The sequence below is a fragment of the Lagenorhynchus albirostris genome, chromosome 5 (genome assembly GCF_949774975.1).
Source record: "Lagenorhynchus albirostris chromosome 5, mLagAlb1.1, whole genome shotgun sequence".
In the NCBI taxonomy this organism is placed as follows: domain Eukaryota; kingdom Metazoa; phylum Chordata; class Mammalia; order Artiodactyla; family Delphinidae; genus Lagenorhynchus; species Lagenorhynchus albirostris.
This window is the reverse complement of record NC_083099.1, coordinates 70,944,087-70,966,994: the sequence shown is the minus strand read 5'-3', so window position 1 is coordinate 70,966,994 and position 22,908 is coordinate 70,944,087. Positions and strand designations below refer to the sequence as shown.

The 22,908-nt window shown below is 35.6% G+C and overlaps 1 protein-coding gene across 6 annotated transcripts in view; it reads right to left on the bottom strand.

Annotated features, from left to right (window-relative positions):
• OPA1 (OPA1 mitochondrial dynamin like GTPase) overlaps positions 1–22,597 on the bottom strand; it is a 92,285-nt gene extending 69,688 nt beyond the window's left edge. The window contains exons 1-7 of one of the 6 annotated variants that reach the window (XM_060150307.1): positions 22,400–22,597; positions 18,498–18,816; positions 17,740–17,836; positions 14,950–15,057; positions 13,844–13,897; positions 13,097–13,164; positions 4,449–4,559 (exon numbers count right to left, since the gene is read on the bottom strand). In XM_060150307.1, the coding sequence (XP_060006290.1) occupies positions 4,449–4,559; positions 13,097–13,164; positions 13,844–13,897; positions 14,950–15,057; positions 17,740–17,836; positions 18,498–18,816; positions 22,400–22,431 (789 nt within the window). In that variant the 5' untranslated portion in view covers positions 22,432–22,597. Of the gene's footprint in view, positions 1–4,448; positions 4,560–13,096; positions 13,165–13,843; positions 13,898–14,949; positions 15,058–17,739; positions 17,837–18,497; positions 18,817–22,314 lie in introns of all 6 variants that reach the window. The other 5 variants (XM_060150308.1, XM_060150309.1, XM_060150310.1 and 2 more) reach the window with 5 other exon arrangements.
• Positions 22,598–22,908: the final 311 nt, after the last annotated feature.

The window sequence follows — 22,908 nt, the reverse complement described above, 5'->3', positions numbered from 1 at the left end:
TCAAAATGTTTAGAGATGATTTTATTCCACAGGAGACAAAAATCAAGTTAAAATTCATGTAAATCTTTATTCATCTTTATTCATTGGCTGTTTAAGCAGTCAAGACATCATGGTAGCAAATATATATGAAAACATTCTAAATGATTTGCTTATTGAGATAGACGTTAATAACTCTCATCCATGCAATAAAGTTATTTTGAGAGTTTAATTCCTATTTCCAAATAATTTATCAAAATTTCCCTCAAAATTCTTTTTTTTTTTTTTGCAGTACGCGGGCCTCTCACTGCTGTGGCCTCTCCCACTGCGGAGCCCAGGCTCCGGACGCGCAGGCCCAGCGGCCATGGCTCACAGGCCCAGCCGCTCCGCGGCATGTGGGATCTTCCTGGACAGGGGCACGAACCCATGTCCCCTGCATCGGCAGGCGGACTCTTAACCACTGCGCCACCAAGGAAGCCCCCTCAAAATTCTTTTAAATAAAAATGACAATACTTGTTAGAAATGATAGGTATGTATCATTTTTTCCTAAAAAGCCTATGTCTAAAAATTCTAAATTTGGTTTGGTAATTAGAAAAACGATAATATAAAACAAACTTTGCCAGAGACTTGTGGATATAAGTGTTTTTCATTTGACTATGTGTTTGTAAAATGGACAAGAATTATTAATCGTCTCCTAAAATGTGAGGAAACAAGCACGTTGGGGAGGAGCCCACAACCCAAAGAACAAAATCTTAAAGGCCAGTGAAGAAATAAATAATTCCATATTTTGACCATATGGCATGCCATCATACTGTAATAGTATGGTCATAAAAATTTTGTTATGCAGATTATATTCCCAAATCATTTTGAAAGTTTCTCTGATTTACTCTGTTCCGTTAACTATTCATCCAATGCAGTTAAATTAGTATGAAATGTATAAACAATATTAGTATAAACTGTTTTAGTTTTAGATGTGAATATTTAATGATTTCATGTAATATAAATTACAGTAGAAAATCCGACATTTCTCTATATCTGGGGCAATAATTAAGAAACTAATACAATTACACAAAGTTAGAATGTTTACTATAAGCCAAGGACTATAAAAGGTTACCTTGATAATTTGGTAAAATAAAAAGGATATATAAAGAGTTAAAATGATATAAGGTTATTAGAACATTACAAATACAATCTTTATGCTAATATTAGTATTTAGTACAATGACTGTTAAGATTTTCATAAATTTGGATTCTTAGGAATATTTAAATTTATCATGTGCACTTCTGGCAAGACTGTTAGGAACAACTCATGCAGTTTTACCAATACACTTCCTATCTGCTTAGTTTAATGTTAAATTAAAAGATTAATGTTATTATATAAAAGACACGTGATGGTGGAATCAAGAATTAGACCTAATATTTTCTAGGAAATAAAATCAAAACATTTAGGTTCACAAAATAAATATTAAAGATTAATGATAAGATACTTTTACATATTTTCTTAAGAGACTAGTACATGCTATTGTTAGTCTATCATTTATTTGAGGTCTTAACTAGCAACCTGGGTATATTTTATTTTGATGCACTTTACTGGTAAAATTCAGCTACTTACAGTAATTTCTTGTCCTACTGTTTAATATATTTAGTTTTCATTATGAAATTAATTTAAAACTCACCCTGACAGAAATGGGTATCAATAGTCTTGAAACCAGAGCTTTTCTACAATTCCAGGGCTGTAAAATTGATGGAGAAAAAGCGGAACCCTCTGCAGAAACAAGCTAAAGCTGAAAGAGAAAAACCTTTACTAGCTCCTCACAAAACCAAGCCTGATTTTTAAATTTTAAGTATCTCTTCCTACTAAGCAATTCTGGACATTCTGAAATACAGAAATGCATAAGACTCGTAAAAATTTTTATGTATGTGTACATATTCACAGGAGGCAAACCTATCAATGGCAGTCTTAATCTGCTGTCTCTGCATGAGCTCCTTTGCTCAGATGATACAGGGTAAATCTATTAGCTGCTACTAATAAGACATAAATAATGAAGGCCTACTTATATTTTCAAGGTGTAATAAGAAATAATGGTCAAAAAGCAACAAAAAGTAGCTGTGGCTTTGTACCTCAAGCAAACCTCAAATGCTTAGAATGATAAAAATCTAATCACATTAGGATTTTGGTCATTATGACAATGTAGGGCTGAAAAGTCATCTGTGTACTAACTATAGGGGGAATAAAGGGGAAGATACAGTAAGGAAACCATCTTTAAGGACAGTAAAAGGAATGATATTATTATAGAGGAGCATAAATTGTTTTTAGTCTCATTTACTTTCACACAAGGTAACTGCAAAGTGGGCAGGAACAAGCCCTGTTTTGTGCTCTACTAAGTATGCCTTAATAAACAAAACAGATGGAGGTACAGTCCTGCCAGTAGCTCTTTTACAAATGTGTAAAGTGAGGAATAAAAGGGTTACATGGATAATCCAATAAATACTAGGAATAGAAAGGATAACCGTAAGCCTGAAAAAAGGCTAGTAAAGTTGGCCCCAAATGAACATTAACCCTTGGCAGTGTAGAAAATAAACAATATTCACTACTGATACTGCTTAAATCATCAGATTCAACAGCACATCAATAATCTTAAACTGTATCTTAGAATCCTAAAATAGCAGATCTATAGGACTCATTGCAAATTATTTTACCATTATGAAAAACACAAGAACTACTAGTAACTAGAGCTATATTCATATTCCTAACTAACGTACCAAAACACAGTAGCTCCCTCCCCTTCTTTCTGTAACAAAGCTAAGGAACAGAGGGCTTAGCCTAAGCATCCAACTTGTTACAATATTTAAATGGTACTCTCAACAGCATGAGGAACAGAGAATGCTAAAGCACCATTTAAAGTAAGCCCTCCCTTGGGACTTCCCTGGTAGCACAGTGGTTAAGAATCTGCCTGCCAATGCAGGGGACAGAGGTTCAATCCCTGGTCTGGGAGGATTCCACATGCTGCGGAGCAATTAGGCCCGTGTGCCACAACTACTGAGCCTGCTCTCTAGAGCCCGTGAGCCACAACTACTGAGCCCACTCACCACAACTACTGAAGCCTGCACACCCTAGGGCCCACGCACCGCAACTACTGAGCCCATGCACTGCAACTACTGGCCCATGCACTCTAGGGCCCGGGTGCTGCGACTACTGAGCCCGCGCACATAGAGCCTGTGCTCTGCAACAAGAGAAGCCACCGCAATGAGAAGCCTGCACACCGCAGTGAAGAGTAGTCTCCGCTCACCACAACTAGAGAAAACCCGCACACAGCAATGAAGACCCAACGCAGCCAAAATAAGTCCTCCCTTGGTTTAACACAAGTAGGAAAATAACTTGTTTTCTATTTCTACCTATGTTATTCATTCACTGAAAGCTAAACAACATACAGGAGTTGATTCCACAGCCATGGAATTGAGAAAAGCCAGGTAGTGATACTGAAAAAATAAATGAAAACTATGATGAGTATTCTCAAGTATTAACCACCACCAAATGCGACAGGGTTAGCCAGCAGAATTATTGTACTAATTATCTCCAATATTGGTTGATTTCAATATCAGAACCTACAGGAAGCTAATTATATGACTGAATCTTTTTTCCTGAGTAAGATTTGCACCTAACTCCAAAATTTTTCTTATCTAATATATGTAACACAAATAGCTGATTTCAAGATCTTAGAGTATAATTTTAAAATCATTACATACAGTTCATTTGACTCTAGTCTCTTTAGAACATTAACCTTGGGATCTATACTATAGGATCATCTAACAGCCAAAAGTATATCTTTAAGGATTCCTTGGTTGCTCCTATAACCAAACATTTGTATACTGTTATGCTGAGTTTTATCAGAATCTGTTCTTTATTGACCAGAATTATATCAAATTTCCAACGTTCAATCCTGCAGTAGACAAGGTGAAAATCTGTGCTGACTTTATTAATAAATGTGGAAAACCTTTATACAAATTTATCAAAGTATCTAAGAATAACTTTGCCCCAAAGTTAAGTCAAAACAGAATCCTGCTGATTCATTTTAACTAAAACAAATACATTTCATTCTTTAATTTAACATGGTCATTCACAGTAACCCTTTTCATTTTACAAATGAAAACTTGGAGAATAGACAAGTTGGCTACAAATTTAAGGTGACTCAATAACTGGACCAAGTAAGCTGCAATTCATAATTCTTATCTAAGTACAAATCCGTGAACCCTCACAGATAATCTAATTTTCAGAAAATAAATTCCTATGTTTAATATTTTAGATTTACCTACTCTAGGAAAGTTGCATATCTCTATTACCTTTCATATTTTTACTTTGTCAAAAATAATTTCTCATAATTGGAGTCCATGAATGGATTAAGGTGACACGATCCTGGTAGAAACGGCTGATTAGTGTGAACATATCAGTAGCCCCCTTAAACCATCCATCACCTTGCGCTTCTGTTGGGCATGGCTCGTGCTATATTGGCCTGCGGCTCTGCGCGCTTCCTCTTCATGCTCTTGAATTTGCTGTTGTAAGAGAATGAGCTCACCAAGCAGACCCTGCCATGAGTTTACAACGAGGAGAAGAGGAAAATTGGGGAGGAGAACAATGTTAAACCAAAGGGCACAATAAAGGAACAGATGTAAGTCAGAGAAGAATGGATAGCTTATAACAAAAATGGAAACTCAGTTATGTACCTTTAGAGCCACTATATAACTAGGTTCTGTACTACATTTCCATTTTTCTCCTCAGTAAAATTATGTCTCAGAAATATAAAACAGCATAGTTTAATAAGTGAAAAGGAAAATGCAATAAGTGACTGCTGAATAAAACGAGCCAGATATATAATATCAACATACAGTAAAACCGAGACTAACTGGAATGCTCAAGGAAGGTGGCACTATAGTTAACTAAATGTCCTAGTAACAGAAAAACTGAGAAAACAAATACTTCAACCCTTATTTTTGAATTGCCAATACGAACTAGTGTACGCTCCTGACTTGATACATATGGGGGAAAAAACAAAACTGAGTTTTGAACAGTGTTGATTTCAAAGGTCTGAATCTTCTAATTCTCAACCATAAGTTTCATAAGACTAAATAGAGAATACATAATAGCTTAATCACTTATTAAATTATTATTCTTAAGTTTTCCTTGACATCTGATGTCTTCAATTAAAGACCCCTCAAGGGACCTCCCTGGAGGTCCAGTGGTTAAGACTCCAAGCTCCCACTGCAGGGGGCGTGGGTTTGACCCCTGGTCCAGGAACTAAGATCCCATATGCCACATGGCGTGGCCAAAAAGTAAATAAATAAAGATCCCTCAAAACATAGTTTTGAGCATCAAGTTAATCAAGGTTTTACATTAATTCATAATTTTACATGTCTACGCACAGAATCTTATTTGATTAAAATCTAAGGGTTTTTTTTTTTGCAAATTAAAAAATAATGTTTGAGGTACTGTTTTAGCTTTATACAACATCAAATAAGTAGTTTGACTGAATTTTCACTTTTTATAAGCTGTTTTGACACTAAATAAAAATGGCCTCTGAGAATATAACCAAGGATATATCAATTACTAAAGCACAAGCTCAACAAAATAACATAATTAAGATATGGAGATAATATAGTTACTATGAAAATAAAAATGAAACAAAACCTAGTTTGGACCTATGCACAAAAAAATCATCATTTCTATGTTTAAAATTCATTCCATTTAATAATCATGAAATGTTCATCTGATGCAATGTATTCACTTGTGACATGAAACGAAAATACATGTCATTTTCTGTACAGTGTTTTTAATTGCTGTCTATTAGATAATCAACCTCAAGAAATGTAGGAGAAAAAACAACTAGCAATTGACAATGTCAGGAACCTTATATTTTCTCAATTAGAAACCCTAAAAAGGCAAAGTTCCAATGAATGAGGTCACTCTTTAATTTGTACAAGAATAGTTTACCTGGGAGAACAATTTTTACCAAGTTATAATAATAAAAAGAATTAGGAAAACTAACACTCATTAGGAGTTTCAAATAGCTTCACAGCTTTATAAAATAACTGCCAAAAATATTTTATTTTGTATAGTACAATTATAAAGTTTCTTAAAACGAAATATTGGTTAACGTTACATTCAAATTTTAATTAGTAGACTCACCTGGAGGCTTAATAACTTAGTTTATATAATCCAAAGATTTATATAAATAAAAAAGTTTACCAGAAAAGAAAGAAATACAAATAGAAAAGCTGTATTACAGTAAAGCACTTTAAATTAAGGGAAATATTGGCAAACAATTAGGGGGATTTTTATTTTGTTTGATTCTTAGTTTTAATACATTAAGTTATACCAACATAATGAAACTGGCTGACTTACTATATAAATCAAAGGATGAAACTAGTTGATATTTCTTCATGAAAAGTAAGAGAACATCAAAGTGGCAAGTAACATAACTAAACTTTCAACATTTGTTTCCAAATTCAATAGTACAAAATATATTTATAAAAACCTGCGGTTATCTTTTAACATGTATCTTTTAAATAAACACTTTTATGGTCATTGATAAATCTATCAAAGAAATGCAATGCCAACTCACTACCCTCATCATTCCCATAATTTTTTATGTCCTTTTTTTTCATTTTTTGTATCACTGCCTTTCATCAAGCAGAAAGAAAAGTAATCCAACTCATTTTTATTCATTTAGTCATTTATCATAATCACTTCTTCTACTCATCCAAGTGTTTAGATTTCTCAAAACAGTTCCCTTTTAAAGATGGCTTCCCATGTTGGCTTACACATTAGTGTACCTGTGCTTTAATTAACATAATACCCAGTAGTATAAGTTATAAAATGCTAAAGCAGTGAGAAAATATTCCACATTTCTTAACTGTGCTGGTCTATCAGGCACAGGATTCTTGTTTATTCATAGCTTAAACACCCCTCCCTAATCCACTGTTTATATGTACATACAAAGTATATGGTAAATATCCAATATCTATTACAAGAAAAACACCCTCTCTTTCTAGTGACACCTCACTTTCCTTCCAAGTCTGTTACTGAAGCACTTTTATGTGAAGGTAGTTGAAATTAACTGTTACCTCCTAAAAAAAGTAGGAAGAAAACAAGAATTAGACACAGAAAAAGCTATATACACTATACTAAAAAAGGTTACCATTATCCAACTTTAGGCATCAAATCTCACCCTAAGCACAGCTGGATTAGCTTTTAAAGCTAAGGTTTGTGGAATAAGGAAGGGAAAAATGTGTGTGCCTCCTGTGCAAGATGAGGTATTTGTTCATGCCTCCTTACATGAACAGAACACTTTTACTCAATAAATATTTTCCCAAGTTCGAACATTCTTCTCTCAAGAAACAGCACATAATTGTTTTTTAAATGATATATATTACATTAAAAATGTACTAATTGTGATCTTTAACAATAGTTATTGTAAACAACCACAGATGAATACTCTCTAAACATCTCCTGGTTACTGTCAATTTGACGCTGCAGTTCTCATAGTCCCATATTTCATGTACAGTGTTTTCGGGTTTTTAAAAAAGTATAACGTCAGACCAAGAAAATCAGTGATAACTCCAGAAACCAAAATGTCAACTGAAAATGCTGCAAATACCTCTAGAAGTTGATAAGCTTGTTAGAAAATATTTTTTAAAATCTTGAAATTATGACTCATTCTTATGTGAATACATTTAAAATGCTATATTTTGGGGAATTCCCTGGCAGTCCAGTGGTTGGCACTTGGTGCTCTCACTGCTGGGGCCCTGGGTTCGATCCTTGGTTGGGGAACTAAGATCCCACAACCCGGGAGGCATGGCCAAAAAAATAAAAAAAATAAAATAAAATAAAATAAAATATTGGGTTGGCCAAAAAGTTTGTTTGGGTTTTTCTGTAAGATATGGAAAAACCCGAACGAACTTTTTGGCCAACCCAATACTATATTTTTAACAGTATTCTAAAGGGCCCATACCTTGTTTGTTTTTATACCTAACACACAGAATAAGGCCTGACACTTCAGATGTGTTATGGCCAGCACCTAGGATAGGGCTTGGCCCATGTCTGTTGCTTGAATGAATTAAATGATAACCTACTTTTACCTAAAAACGCACACAGTTTACAGCACAAAATCCAAATTGGGTTTCCTAAAAATTGCCTATTCTGTAAATAAGCTACACATCAACCCTACAGTCCATTTTCCCACTTATCACAATCCCCAGAACAGATTCAACAGGAATTAAGGGGAGGAAATTAATCAAATACTGTTAATATGCTAACTCATGGAATAATTCTAAGTGTTATTATTATCATTACATTAGTATTCATTTAGTTTTATCATGTGCCAAGATCTTATGCTAAAGGGCTTTACGAAACGCTCACAATAACCCTTATCAGGTAGGGTTCCCCCTATTACTGAAGAGGAAACCAAAAACTCAGAGAAGCTAAGGAACTTATCCAAGGTCACACAGCTCAGAAAACAGGAAGGACAGAGTCTGAATACAGGCAGTGTGACTCCAAAGTCTACACCTGATACCTGTTAGCTCTACAGTCTCACTATTTTCAAAGTGCCTTTGACCCTTCACGTTCAATTTACATTTAAATAAGGAAAATGGTAAAACTGCAATATTTCGGAGGGCAAATGTAAATTACTCTTTAGAGAAGGAGTTGACAAAGTACAGTGGTCTACCTGAGTAGTCCTAGAGACCACAGGGCTTGCAAACCTAAAATGTTTACCATCTGGCCTCTAAGGAAAAGCTTGCCAACCCGTTTTATTAGTTTTAAAAGTAACTTGGGTCCAGAAAAGAACTTCGTGAAAGTGAAGACTTCTTTCCCCTTCCATTTAAAAAATATTCCTAGGCACTAAACTACTTTTCAAAGTTTAAATAATTCTGCTATTTCATTAGCTAAAAAGATCTATTTTCCTATTTTCCTCCCTCCCAGTAATATATAATTCAGCTCAAGATATTTAGAGCCAACTAAAATATGTTTATTATTGGATATCAGAAAGAAGTATGTCTTTCTACTTGAATTATTTAATTTGCTCCAACTGAGAAATATCGCATCCTATTTGGACAATTTCTACAAATAATTAATTTCAGGAGATGAACAAATCAGTCTATTACCAATAGTTTTTATCGATAATACAATTTCTACCAAATCCTCTTTGTTCTAAATTATTACCTAAAAATAGTGTTATGTACACAGTATATATTTAATGTTTTTTAAATGACATAAAAATGCAATATGCTTATTATTAAGGAATAAAACAAGTATCTAACCAAGTATAGTTGCCAATTGTTAGCTGCTTAGGAAACCTAAGTTTCCTGAATCTGCGGCTACTTGATGGTGCTGGTTGTGAGAATTTCATTTTGCCACAGTTTACATTATTTGTTGCATGAGGAATCCCAGAAATGTTAAGTCCTACTTAAGCAACACTGCTTTGTTACAACTCAGAATTCCGAGTATAAGTGCTACCTTCACATACTTGCTCTCCTCAATAGTTGTCAAATATTGAAGGCCAGGAGAAATTCAAAGGTAATCAGAGCAAAAAGACACATTACATAAAATCTTTGGGCCCACTCTTGTTAGCATTAATCAAATTTGCTTACTTTATATCAGACTTTTACTGAGTTAAATCAACTGATGAATTGTGTTAAGAGTTCAGCATTATCCTAGGCGCTCTGAGAACAGAGATTTTGTGATAGAAATAGCCTATTAAACAGTAAGAATAAAAGCCAAAGTAAATAGTGTTTTATCTGTGAAATGTTTTAAATTGTTAAGAGAATAATTATTGGGACTAAAATGGTTATGGAAGGCTTCACAGAGGTGACAACTGAACTGGGCTTTCAGGATGAGTGGAAATTAGGCAGAGAAAAGGGAAGAGAGATATTTCAGAGGGTAGGTATAAAATAAGTAAAGCCACACAAATAAGAATTACAGTAACGTGGAAAGGAAGATAATTACTATTTAATGATTATTTTTAAAAGAGTAACAATACTTTTTATGATTTGGACTTCAAATATTTTCTATAAATTATAAATGGGCTTGTACCCTTCAGAATGACCATATTCCTTACTTCTATGAGATGTTTATGAGCCATCAGAAACATGACAGAACAAAAGCACAGATAATGTCTCATTTAGCAAATTAATTTTCACTAGAACACAACAATGTTACTGAATCTAAAAAAAGGAGATACACTAAGTGGTCCTGTCACCTATATATACTATGACTGATATACAGAAATCTACTGACTTACAAACCACGTGAATCCATTAATTCACTAAAAAAGGCTTGCCACTCCAATTCCAAATTTGTCTTCAGGTAGTTCTAAAGGTCTCCAGGTCTCAAGAATATTATTCAGGTCACACTAAGGGCTCTTTCTAATATTTTTCTATAGTGAACACAAGTTTAAAAATTTTTGACTAACTAAAAGCATTTACTAAAATGTGGTTTCAGTATTTTTCCATTTTTTATCAAAAATACATAGAAGAACTTTTGATAAACATTACTGTCCACAAACTGAACGGATATAAATACAGGCAAAATCAAAGAAACTTGAGGTTTAGTTAGCCTGTGTAGCATTATGTGGGAATAGATGCTTTTTGACTTTTTGAAGACCTCAATCACAACTTTCCAGAACATCTAAAAGTCCAATGACCCCAGACTAGGAACCACAGGTAATCTGTCTATTGTGTGGTTCATTCTGCCTGACTCAAGTCAATCTGGCATCTGTGTTCCTGCAACTCCCTGTTCACTTTCACTTCAGTTGACTTAGGTTCCTAATTGTCCCTCTATTTGCCAGCACTTTTCCAGATGTGTTCTCTTATTAGAAAGAACAAGTTTTCTTTTTACTTCTAGTCGAAATGTTTTTAATTTATTACATTAAAAAAACCTGATTCACATTTCCTTTTACATTTCTAATAGAAGTCTAGCGAGAAACTTTGGTATAAACCCAACAATCATTAAGCTAAGGCATGAACACCATTTTAAATCTTGGGGCTCTCAGACACCAGACTGAACCAATCAAAAAGGTATCATCTGAACTCTGGATGCCATCCTACCACCTCTGATTATTGCCCAAATTTTCAAATTTGATGCTTTAGAATAATTTCAAAAAGGCTTCTGCTAAGGTCTCCCTTTCCATGCTTACATTCAACCATCAATTTACAGACAAGTCTCTTACAATCAGTTTATCTGCATCTTGTCTGAGTAGTTCATTATTTTCAAATATCACAGGTAACAGTCAAGCCTTGAAAACATAATGCTGCATATTAATAAAATTTAAAACCACTAGTTGAGGTTGAAAATACTTTTTCTGTATAGTAAACATTTATACTAGCATTTAATACTATCTGATTTAACCTATAATGAAAATGGCTTAATTTAAAACAAATAGTTGGAAATAATTGGTGCGTTTTTAATGGGCAAGATAATCACCATAAATTATGGAAAAGTTAAAAAGGAACAGTCTACAACAGCACTTATCTTCAAGCAAAGTAAATTATAAAATAAAGCAATAAATTTGCTCCTGTCTACTGTATAAAATAAAATCTGTAAATATAAATTCCCAGAGATCAGTTCTCTTGTTTCTTCTATACTGCAGAGCTCTTGATCATTTATCAGTTACTACTCATTTATCACCTTAGCAGGATTTTAAGGGAATTATCTGTCAGGCCCCAAACAGGATTCTCATTTACCAAAACAATCCTAGGCCATATCAGAAAAGAACAGAGATGCAAGCCTCCCTTAACTGATCTAGGCAACAAGAAATCCTGTCGCTCAAAAACCATACTACCATACTTGTAACAGGGGTTCCTTCTCCCCAGTTAGATTAGCTTTTCTCTGCACATTAAGTCTATCTGCATTAAGGGACAAGGCCTTGGCTCAAAATAAGCTGTGCATCATAGGCTAATTTCTATTCAAATGTTTCTTTCCAGTAGCATGTATAGTCAAGGGTATCCCTTGGTTAAAATAATGCCAGTGGAAAAGGTATCAAAAATGATCAAGTTAAAAGGCAAACACACACACGTATACACACACATTTTGAAAAATGTTTTCTCCAAAAGATCAAGTTAAAAGACAAAAGAAAAAAAATCTTTTGAAATATAATTAAAACTTGGAATATCATGTAAAAAACTCAAAGTTGAAGGACAGGAAACAAGATGGAAATCTACACATAGGAATTACTTTCTTCCTGCTTCCCCAAAAAACATAAAATTATTTACCTCAATGATTTAAAACCATAATAACCTTCATCATTTAATTTTTAAATGTTCATATTGAATTTTTAAATGTTCATGGAGTATTTTTTCCAGATATTTATTTATCTAGGTTATTATTTAAAAAAAAAAACTTCCAAGGAATCAGTTATCTTACCAATTTCAAAAGACGAAAAAAATGAAGAGTAAGACAGTATCAGGTTAACATATTAATATAAATACACAACAATGCACGTTATTCTACATCAGCAATTCTCCTAAAAGTTTCACATGGGTTTTAATGCAGGAATTGAAATTAACATACCCTAAATAACCCCATACATAATTTTGTTGACTAGCAATGTAACAGAAGTCTATTTATCCCTTAGTAACAAACTTGCTGTTCCCTTAATATTTCCCCTAACTGTATACCATGAAACATTAGTCCCTAGAAGGTATTTCATGGAAGAAGGGTTTTGTTGCTAAATAAATCTGGAAAACCCTGCACACTTTGACTTCTCTTAGAGATTCACAATGCACATGATATATTAAGGTCTGAGAAATCCTAGGGAAAAGAAAAGAAGCCTGCTTGTTTTATTTATACCAGCTTTCCCCCACACATACTTAACAACAAAACCCTTTGTTGGGGACAACCCTGGAAACTAATATTTCACAGACATATTTGAGGGAAACTGGCTTCTCCAATTATATTTCCAGAACTGTTGAATAATACCTTGCATTTTGTACCAAGAATAATAACAATAACTCCACTGGATGCTTTTATGTTTGCTTCTCGGATGCTACCATTTTCAGATCTTCCAGGGTAGGTAAAAACTTTAAAAAATCTTTCAAGACTATCTACGTGAAGAATGCTCCCTTATACGTACCTTTCTATAAGGCTTGTCACTTTCAGACCCGGCATCTGTCGCTCTAAATGCCGTTTCTCCAGGTGAACCTTAAAGATAAATATGCAGTCCTTTAAATTCTCCAGTGAAGTCAATAGCCTGAACTAAATTCCAAATTATGTTTAGTCGGTTGAAAGATAAAAGGATTTTTAGAGCAAAAATCACTTTTTGGAAAGCTATTCTTATTTTAAGGAACACAGTGTTAAGCTAAGAAAAAAATTTTCAAAACCATTATAGGACATGTTTAACTGATTTTTTAAAATATCACTGAAAATTACAATAAAAAATAAGGCAATCTTTGATAAGGATTATTTTACATGAGAGTACTTACAGTTCAGCCATACACTACTGCCATTATAGACCATATACAGTAAAAAAATTAAAAATGTCAACTGTGACAGGACAGATGAGACAAATTAAAATGACTTTCATTTCAATTAACAGAAACAAACACATCAGGTTCAAGAAAACATTTTGGTTAACCAAACTTTCTTTTTAATAGCTTTAATCTTATAATATAGACACATATTTAGGAATTTTAGTTTTACCACAAAAAAATTATTTTATTATTTCCACCTAAAGGATAATGAATTTGCCCAATATAATTCTGACATTTTAAAATTTAGCATAAGCAATATTATAAATTTGGTCTGCAATTTTATTTGCAGCTAGTTTATTAGATGCATTTAAAAGGCATGTTAAGATCAGCAAAAATATCTGTTTACACACCTAACAAGAGAAGTAGGTCAGAAGCTTCTATGACTTCACTAACCAATTTGTGACCTGTGAAAAATCAGCAAAGGGGGAAATAGAAATGTAAAATTTAACAATGAGCAAACAAAGATGTCTGAGACCTCAGATTTATATCATGATAGGGCAGAATTGGGCAAATACACCAGGACTAGCCTTAGTAAATTCTACTCATTATGGTCCGTTATAATTAAATTTGTTTTAAAATCACCAAATCGGCTCTAACCAGTTATGAACAGCAAACACATAGGAAGTGTCATCTACTTGTCAAGAGCAAGTGATTTATTTTTCCCTCACTGACTAAAGCCAAGCATGTTTAAGTTCTTGCAAATTTTCATTTTCTTGGGCCAAACAAAAATTAAAACCACGGGGACTTCCCTGGTGGTCCAGTGGTTAAGACTCTGTGCTTCCACTGCAGGGGGCACAGGTTTGAACCCTGGTCAGGGAACTATGATCCCGTGTGCCGCGTGGCACTGCCAAAAAATAAAAATAAATTTAAAAAATAGTAAAACCACAGAGCAAAAAAACGTTGTGTTTATCCTTTTATCAAAAACCTGGCTTTTATTTGTACTAAATATTTTCATTTAAAAGATGGAAATAGGGACTTCCCTGGTGGTGCAGTGGCTGAGAATCCGCCTACCAACGCAGGGGACATAGGTTCGAGCCCTGATCCGGGAAGATCTCACATGCTGTGGAGCAACTAAGCCCGTGAGCCACAACTACTGAGCCTACACTCTAGAGCCCGCGAGCCACAACTACTGAGCCCACGTGCCACAACTACTGAAGCCCGCATGCCTAGAGCCCATGCTCCGCAACAAAAGAAGCCACCGCAATGAAAAGCCCTCCTGCCGCAAGGAAGAGTAGCCCCCGCTCGCCGCAACTAGAGAAAGCCCACGCGCAGCAATGAAGACCCAATGCAGCTAAAAATAAATAAACAAAATAAATAAATTTATTTTTTTAAATGTTAATTTAAAATAATAAATAAATAAATAAAAGATGGAAATAAACAAATGAATACATTTTAAGTATTTTTCCTCTGTGTTTCCCGACATTTTAAATGAGATCAAACACACGTCCTTCCTTACCTGTGGTGAAAAAGTCCTTCAATAAGCTGAGGCTTTCAACAATCTTGTCAAAGTCAGGTGCCAATTTTGCAAGGTCCTCTGAATCAGGAAGGGCTTTTCTAATTTTCTCTGGAGAAGAGAAAAGAAACAGTCTCAAAATAAGAATTTGACTATTGAAACATGCATACAATTTAAATAATTATATATAAACTTAAATGTTTTTTTCCATTTTTCTCCCTATTCCAACTATAACTGCTACGTATATCTGAAACAATGTGTTATTCTGATGATCTTCTATAAGCCATGAAAAATTTTTAAAAAAGACTCACCAAACATACGGTTTAGAGGGTTATCTTTGATTTATAAGTTAAATGCCTTGAGACAGAAACACTGTATAAATGTTAACACTGGATTGGAAACAGAAGTATTTTTGGGGAGGAAGTCACAGCAGAAAGGCAATGCATCAAAGAAAAAAGAAAAATCCTTTGTAGCACCTGACCTGAATTCAAAAAAAAGTGATGAAATCCCAGTTCAAGTTTAAGAACAGAATTCCATTACTCTTCTCTCTCCTTTTGTATTCCCTAGGAAAACTTACACTTGTTACCACTTCAAAAAACTCTCTGAACTCAAGACAAGCCATTACTTTATTATTGCTAGCTTTATTTATAAAGTGATCAAGTATTTATTTTTGTTTACAAATACTCAACAATTTTGTCAAAGTTTGGTACAACTTTACAGTGTCTTCTGAATTAGGAAGGGCTTTTCTAATTTTCTCTGGAGAAGATAAAACACGAAGTTTCTCAAAATAAGAATATGTATTAGGTCTTATTCTAAGTGCTATAAAAGCACTAACTTGTTTAATCTTCATATCAATGCTACAAAACAGTTCTCATCAACCACATTTTACAGACGAGGAATGGGGCACAGAGGTTAAGTAACAGGACCTGCACATACAGCAAAGTGGGGGAGTCACGTTTAAGCCTAGACAGTCTAGCTTCAGAACCCAGCGTGGGATTAGTGAATGCATACCGTTAAAAGCTCTTCTCATAAACGTTAGAAAAGTAATTTGAAGGAGTGCTTTTCCTGTAAATATCTTTGTCAATGCAACAATTTTACCTTTAAGACAGTGCTGTGAATAGTGCATGCAGAGATCAAATCCACCCCCATATACACCTAAGCTAAAGTCTAAAAAATGTCTACACAAAGTCTTAAAAAAGAGACCTGAGGAAAATAATTTCATCAGAAAAAAAATCTTTTTCTAAAGATCACCATGAGTTACTGGCAATCATAACTACCAAATATACTTTTTTTCTCATCTATCTATTATTTGAAAAAGGGAACAATGAAAGACTAACAGGAGAAATTACTCTGGACACTAGCAGGCTTTTAAGGAATCTGGTTACAAAAAGTAGAGGTAACCAAGGTACTCAATCAAAGGGAGCTAGTTAGGTGAAGCACAGTGCATCTGTTCTGGGTAACATCATACAACATTGAAAATGATATTCAAGAAGGCTGCTCGGCAGAGTAGAAAATGCTGACAAATGTGTTAGGTAGCAAAAGACAAGATAGCAAAGTGTATGTTCACTATGACTATATAATTCTTAAAAAGCAAAGTAAAATATTAACCACATACACAAAATAGGTACAATTAAAAGAAACTCATCCCTAAGGATAGTGGCAGCTGTGTTAAACTGATGAACTAGTGGATGATTTTTTTTCTTACCATTTTTTTCTCCTATTCTACTACTTTTATCATTAAAATAAAACTGCTACAACCAGCCATCATCAAAAAATCTACAAACATCGTGGTGTGATGAACTGGGAGACTGGGATTGACATATATAAACTAATGCGTATAAAGTGGATAACTAATAAGAACCTGCTGTATAAAAAAAAAATCTACAAACAATAAATGCTGGAGAGGGTGTGGAGAAAAGGGAACCCTCCTGCACTGTTGGTGGGAATATAAATTGATACAGCCACTATGGAGAACAGTATGGAGGTTCCTTAAAAAACTAAAAATAGAATTACCATATGACCCAGCAATCCCACTACTGGGCATATACCCAGAGAAAACCATAATTCAAAAAGACACATGCACCCCAATGTTCATTGCAGCACTATTTACAATAGCCAGGACATGGAAGCAACCTAAGTGTCCATCAACAGATGAATGGATAAAGATGTGGCACATATATACAATGGAATATTACTCAGCCATAAAAAGAAACAAAACTAGTTATTTGTAGTGAGGTGGATGGACCTAGAGTCTGTCATACACAGTGAATTAAGTCAGAAAGAGAAAAACATATACCATATGCTAACACATATATATGGAATCAAAAAAAAAAGGTTCTAATGAACCTAGGGGCAGGACAGGAATAAAGACGCAGACGTAGAGAATGGACTTGAGGACACGGGGAGGGGGAAGGGTAAGCTGGGACGAAGTGAGAGAGTAGTACTGACATATATACACAACCAAATGTAAAATAGATAGCTAGTGGGAAGCAGCTGCATAGCACAGGGAGATCAGCTCGGTGGTTTGCGACCACCTAAAGCGGTGGGATAGGGAGGGTGGGAGGGAGGCGCAAGAGGGAGGGGATATGGGGATATATGTATATGTATAGCGGATTCACTTTGTTATATAGCAGAAACTAACAGACCATTGTAAAGCAATTATACTCCAATAAAGATGTCAAAAAAAAAAAAACTGCTACAACCTTAAACTTAGAGTTAAGGAGCTATCTCAATACAACTATTTCTCTTTCCTAAAGATACAACCAAGAAAAGTATTTTAATGTTGATACAAACCTAAATCGATATACTCATCAATCTCCCATACAATGTCAGGCACAATCCATTTATAGTCACTAAGGTCAGGTATCATGTCTTTCCACTGATCAAAAGTCTGAAAGATAAGAAAGTATGCCAATCAAATGATCTGAATGCCATATAAAATATTAAAAAAAACTATTTAAATTTATTTTGTTAAAACATGCTAAGCTACTAAGAGCAATGTATTATGTTCAGAATTTTTAGAAACAAAGTGGCCTCTGCTCTTCTAAAAGTAAATTAGCAGACAAGCATATAAAACATGTAAATGCTCCTTTACTAAATACAGAAAATGGAAAAATTCAAAATGTACTCCTATTGCAAATGGGTTTCATGATTTGGCTTTAAACAACACTGAGGAATACAAGGAAGACAGACCACGGATCAGGATACCCCGCCTTTGGTCCCAGAGCTGCCACAAAGTAGTTGCATGAGCATGCCACTTACTTCCCTGCCTGTGCTACTAAATGGCAAAGCTGAAAATCAAACCTAAGTGTTCTTACTCCCAGACCAGTGCTCCTTCCATTAGGCCATTTTCATCTCTTATAATAACTAAGATTCAGAGAGCATTTTCCTATTAGCACCATTAAAACAATTTAGCACATAATAGAGACACACAAAAAATGTTTAAACATCTAATTACATTCTACTGCACTAAAGAAAAACGACATATGCTAAGAAACTTTAAAACAATCATGCTGGAATAACTGGAAAAGCAGTAGGAAAGTTAACCTCACCTTTTTGGCTGTATAGCCACCCCCAACAGCAGATCCGAGTATGAGATACCGAAGTTTTAAGAGTCTCGCAGCTAATCTTGCTGGCCAAAAATTTCTGTGGGGCTGGTAGCCATATTTAATTGGAGAAAGTTTCAGTTTACGTAAAGGAAGGTTAGTTAGAGAGGAGAACTGCTGAAATGAGGTCCTGAAGTGGGGTCTTTGAAGCTTTAAGATAGGATGATGCGAATGATAAATACTTCGTGATACCAGATGCAGTTTTTGTAGTGGTAAGCTTCCTTTTGTTCCAGAGCTGTGTTTCACTAAGGACTGGCAGACCTCACTGAAAGAAAAATAGGTGTGGAGGAAAGATCAGATGGGGAAACAATGCAAAGGAAACGATATAAAAGAGCAATATGCAAAAGGGAAAACACACAGGCACACACGACCAATCACACTGTGTCTTACGATAGCCCACAGTTACTAACCATTTACTGTGTGCCAGGCACTGCTGCAGCAGGAGCTAACTCATCTGATCCTGCTGATAATCCTATGATAAAAGTACTAGTATCGTCCCCATTTTACCAACGAGGAAAAGGCGGACAGACATAAGTAAGTTGCTGAAGTCCCCACTGACATAAGGAGTAAAGGAAGGATTCAAACCTAGGCAGTGGGACTCCAGAGCCTGTCCCCTAATTTACTATATGTGGACTATGATCCTGGTCCAAGAAATCAAAACTGAAATCAAAAAAGGTAGAGACTTATTTTATTAACTACTGACAGCTATTTGCTGTCAGTAAAGTTGAAAACAAAATATCTTTGTATAGTGACATATCCGAACTAAACTCATCATGGTAATCATTTTGAAATGGTACAGAAATACCAAATCACCATGTTGTGTAATAGGAACTAACACAGTGTTGTAGGTCAATTATACTTCAAAAACAAACACACATAGAAAAGAGATCAGATTTGTGGTCACCAGAGGAAGGGGGTGGCAGAAGGGGGAATTGAATGAAGGCAGTCAAAAGGTACAAATTTAGAGTTCTAAGATAAATAAATACTAAGACTGTAATGTACAACATGATAAATACAATTAATAGGCTATATGTTATATATGAAAGTTAAGACAGTAAATCCTGAGAATTCTCATCACAAAAAATATTTTTTTCTATTTCTTTAATTTTGTGTCTGTATGAGACGACGGCTGTTCACTAAACTTACTATGGTCATCATTTCATGATGTATATAAGTCAAATCACTATGCTATACACCTTAAACCTATACAGTGCTGTATGTCAATTATACCTCAGTAAAACTGGAAGAAAAGATGTGCTGTAATAGCAAAAAATGTTACCACTTAAATATCTAATATTAAGAACAGAAATTTATAAACTATGGTACATAAACAAAAGAGAATACTGAGAATACTGTGTATAGCCATTAAAGTGATAAATATGAAGACCATGTAGATATACGAAAAGATTTCATGTAATGTTAGGCTAAAATGGTGCTATGAAAATAAATGTGAATTATGGATGCACCTATACAAAAAAAGGCATGTAAACTTTTACTTTTAAGCACAGAAGCTCCAGTAGCTTATAACATCTATTCTTTGCCCTCTCATCTATGTTTCACAATCCTGAGATGGTCCAGGAATGGAAATTAAGGAAAAATTAACACCTCATGTACCTGGCTCCCCAGAAAAAGAAAGAAAGAAGGGGGAATACCCCAAAGAGAAAAGAATCTAAATGCACATGTTACTATCTGAACTCTTCCCTCCTGTCCTTCCTGGCAGGGAATGAAAGTCTCCTACGAACAAACGTACGCCTGATTATCTTATTCAACACACCATCATAGTGCTTACTATGGGCCAGGCCCCATACTAAAGAATAAATTTTTAATTCATTTAGTTACACGGGAGTAGAAATATCTTAAGGAAAAGGAATCAAGGAACATTGAAATAATGTTGTGAAGACGGACAGTGAGGGGAAAGGGGTACCTAACTGCCAGGCATTATGACAGATGTTTACACAAATGCTCCTGTTAACTCTCAGAAAAACCCAGTAAGGTAAGTATCCTTATTTGACCAACTTGCTTTTTTTAAACTGTGTCTTGCCTAAGGTAGAATGACTAGTGAATGGTGGAAAAGGAATTTGAATATATACTTTTATATATTAGGCCAAACTAAAAATCAAATGTGATGCAAAACAAGGCTCCCCGACCCCAACCCCAGAAATCATCTATTCACACTCATCCATCATCTCCTTTTAATCTATGTACTGTTTCCTAGCATGTTATTATTTTTTCAACAAGTTTATGCAAATATTTATTGCACCTAAATAAATGTTGTCCATTGGTCTTCTGACATGTCTATGAGCACATATTTAGATATATATGTCAAAGAATGTTTATTTATTAAAAAATTAAATGTACTCCTTCATAACATGCATAGGAACTACATCAAAAGACAAACTCCAGAACTTGGGGCATCTGACCTTACGCATCTCTACTTCAGCAGGCAGCTAAACTGTGCTATCAACATAAGACATTTTAAATCATGACTACAGAGTCAAAAGTAACTTTAGAAACAATTTAGCCGACAGCATCCAATTGAATAAACAATTATCAGTTGATAATTAGTTGGTTGGAAACTCAATTTTTAAAGTTTTTCCTACATATCTTAATTGCTCCAACAAAGTATGCTATTTTCTGCAAAGTCTTTTCTTATTTAAAGAAAATTAGATATATTTCCACAGTAAATACTGAGGAGTAGAAATAAAAAGGTTGTAAATAACTTAGTTCAGTACCAAGGGCTGTGGATTTACTCAGAAATTAAAATTCCATGACATTAGAAGTAACTTATTCAATTATTCTAATTGACTGAAACTTCAACTATTGTATGCCATTCAGTTCTAAATTTAGATTCAAATTAACCTTCACAAAACAAATGGATCCCCTCTCTTATAAACACTATAAATTACACCACTTAAAAACGTTCCAAAAAAAAATTCAAGACAGGTGTTTAGAGACTGAGTTAATTCAGGAAAACCAAGTTTTTCCAACCTTGCTTGATGTATGTTACTTCTCATCAAATGCCTGCAACAATGAGTTAAACCTGAAGATATCTAAGGATACTAGAACACAGCTACGTGTAAAGATTAAAGTCAAATTTAATTTCATTAAAATGCACATAGTAACCCATAGGAATGTAAATACTTCTATGATTTTCGGTTTAGGATTAACACAGACCAGGGCAACAATAACACAGTGATTAGAAAGGTGGTGCTACATTCACCACCTCACATCCAAAAAGCAAGTCTCCCTTCCTAAACACTGAAAAAAGCTGCTATTTAGAGAATATCTCTAATCACCATCTCTGACACTACATGTATGCGTCACCGCTCCAGATCTGACTCCAAATCATGTTCACTCAGCGTACTAAGGAAAGAGGCAAAGTCCCCTTCACCCCGAGAGAGGAGCTCAGGTACCTGCAAAAGCAATGTAAGCTGGCATGGAGGCAGAAGCCAAAGACAGTGAGAATTAAGAGACGCGGCAAGGGTGACACATGGTTAGAGTCATAGAGCCCGGACAGAAACAAGAAGCCACCAGAGACAGAGATAACAGCGAGGACAGAAGGGTGAAAGGGGCAGGCACAAAAGGACAATAGAAAAGGCCAAGACTGAAAAGCGCCCAGAATCTTCCGAGGGGCATAGGAACACGGACAGGGGCCAGTACGGGGGACAGCACCTAGGTAAGCCTAGTCAGGGCTCCTGTCACTCCGGGTCCTCAAAAATATCCCGGAATCCTCCAACTGCTCTCTGCTTGGCCTGAGAGTTACCTGCACATTCTGTATGTCGTGATGGGACAACCTCGTTTTCTGGAGGCCCCGGAAATAACGGGGCCAGGTCGGAGCCCGCACTTACCAGGCCACGGCAGCCCGGCGTAGTCGCCACATCCCGCCAGCGAGGAGGTCACACAGGCGCCGAGGCGACCGGGGGGAGCCCCTGTGTCAGCCCCAGCCCGGCTCCTACTCCAGGAATGACCGAAGAAGAGGCCCTCGGCAACAAGGGCACAGAGCAGCCACTGCGGACCTCCCAATAGCGAATGGACTTCCGTAAGAGCCTGCTCGGCACCCGTACTCGGTCCGTCGGGCAAGCCTCCACCCCACCCCTCTTCCTAGGAGGGCAGCACAAACGGTCCGGGGGAGGACTCACGCATGCGCTCAAAGCCTCTGTAGGAACCACAGTATTTTCCCCTCCCCTCCCCTCCCCTCTTCCCTCCCTTCTCCCCACCCCGCCCCGACCCGCCCGTCCCTTTTTGTTTCCAGAGTGGAATGGTGAATTCGTGCCTCTCTGGTTAAAGACTTGGGGAGGGGAGGGGTCGAGGTGTGGGGCAGGGGCTGAAGGGCGAGAAATACGGAGTGATAAATTCT